This window comes from Drosophila miranda (assembly GCF_003369915.1).
Source record: "Drosophila miranda strain MSH22 chromosome Y unlocalized genomic scaffold, D.miranda_PacBio2.1 Contig_Y1_pilon, whole genome shotgun sequence".
In the NCBI taxonomy this organism is placed as follows: domain Eukaryota; kingdom Metazoa; phylum Arthropoda; class Insecta; order Diptera; family Drosophilidae; genus Drosophila; species Drosophila miranda.
Window position 1 is genome coordinate 52,155,321 of NW_022881603.1, and position 1,420 is coordinate 52,156,740.

The window sequence follows — 1,420 nt, forward strand, 5'->3', positions numbered from 1 at the left end:
CGGACGGACGGACGGACGGACGGACAGACGGACAGACAGACAGGGCTCAATCGACTCGGCTATTGATGCTGATCAAGAATATATATACTTTATGGGTCGGAAACGATTCCTTCTGGACGTTACACACATCCACTTTTACCACAAATCTAATATACCCCAATACTCATTTTGAGTATCGGGTATAAAAAAGCCTGTTCCTGAACAACTTTCCAAAATTTTTACTGATGTGGAGAACTTTGCTATGAACAATTCGCTCGCACAGGTGGTGCTGGCTACACCGGCCACTCAGGTATCGGTCGAAAGAGTCTTTTCAGCACTTCATTATATTTTGAATGAAAAACGTTGCTCTTTATTTTTGTTTCTCTGAAGTCGGCTTCTTTATTTTATATATAAATTACTGCATTTGTGCCGATAAATATGGCTAGTGAACGCTATAGCTTTTCGCTGACCACTTTCAGTCCTTCGGGAAAGCTGGTCCAGTTGGAGTATGCACTGGCGGCGGTATCCGGCGGCGCTCCCTCCGTGGGTATAATGGCTTCCAATGGCGTAGTCATTGCCACAGAGAACAAACACAAGTCGCCACTGTATGAGGAGCACAGTGTGCACCGCGTTGAGATGATCAACAAGCATATAGGTATGGTGTATTCCGGAATGGGTCCCGATTATCGCCTTCTTGTGAAGCAAGCTCGAAAGATCGCTCAGACCTATTTCCTGACTTACATGGAGCCGATTCCCGTCTCACAGCTGGTGCAGCGCGTGGCCACACTCATGCAGGAGTATACCCAATCCGGCGGCGTGCGTCCTTTTGGTGTGTCTTTACTGATTTGCGGCTGGGACAATGACCGCCCATATCTTTACCAGTCTGACCCCTCGGGCGCTTACTTCGCTTGGAAAGCAACTGCCATGGGCAAGAATGCAGTCAATGGCAAAACCTTCTTAGAGAAGCGTTACAGCGAAGATCTCGAGCTGGAAGACGCCGTTCACACTGCGATTTTGACACTGAAGGAAGGCTTTGAGGGTAAAATGACTGCGGACAACATTGAGATTGGAATCTGCGATCAGAAGGGATTCCAGCGTCTGGACCCGGCCTCGATCAAGGACTACTTGGCCAACATCCCCTAAATGTTAGGCGCCCCATAAAACGATAAAGAGAACCCAAGCTAAGCTTTTTGTACGAGTACGGGAAATTAAAAAAACAAATTTAAGTGCGGTAAGTAACTCATTGCTAGTTATACCCGATACTCAAAATGAGTATTGGGGTATATTAGATTTGTGGTAAAAGTGGATGTGTGTAACGTCCAGAAGGAATCGTTACCGACCCCATAAAGTATATATATTCTTGATCAGCATCAATAGCCGAGTCGATTGAGCCCTGTCTGTCTGTCCGTCTGTCCGTCCGTCCGTCCGTCCGTCCGTCCGT

General features: G+C 47.1%; 1 protein-coding gene across 1 annotated transcript; it reads left to right on the forward strand.

The window, feature by feature from the left end:
* The first annotated feature begins 356 nt into the window (after positions 1–356).
* On the forward strand, positions 357–1,201 carry LOC117191277 (proteasome subunit alpha type-2-like). Its single transcript, XM_033396187.1, has one exon. It carries the CDS (start codon positions 418–420, stop codon positions 1,120–1,122), a length of 705 nt encoding a protein of 234 aa, XP_033252078.1. The 5' UTR covers positions 357–417; the 3' UTR covers positions 1,123–1,201.
* Positions 1,202–1,420: the final 219 nt, after the last annotated feature.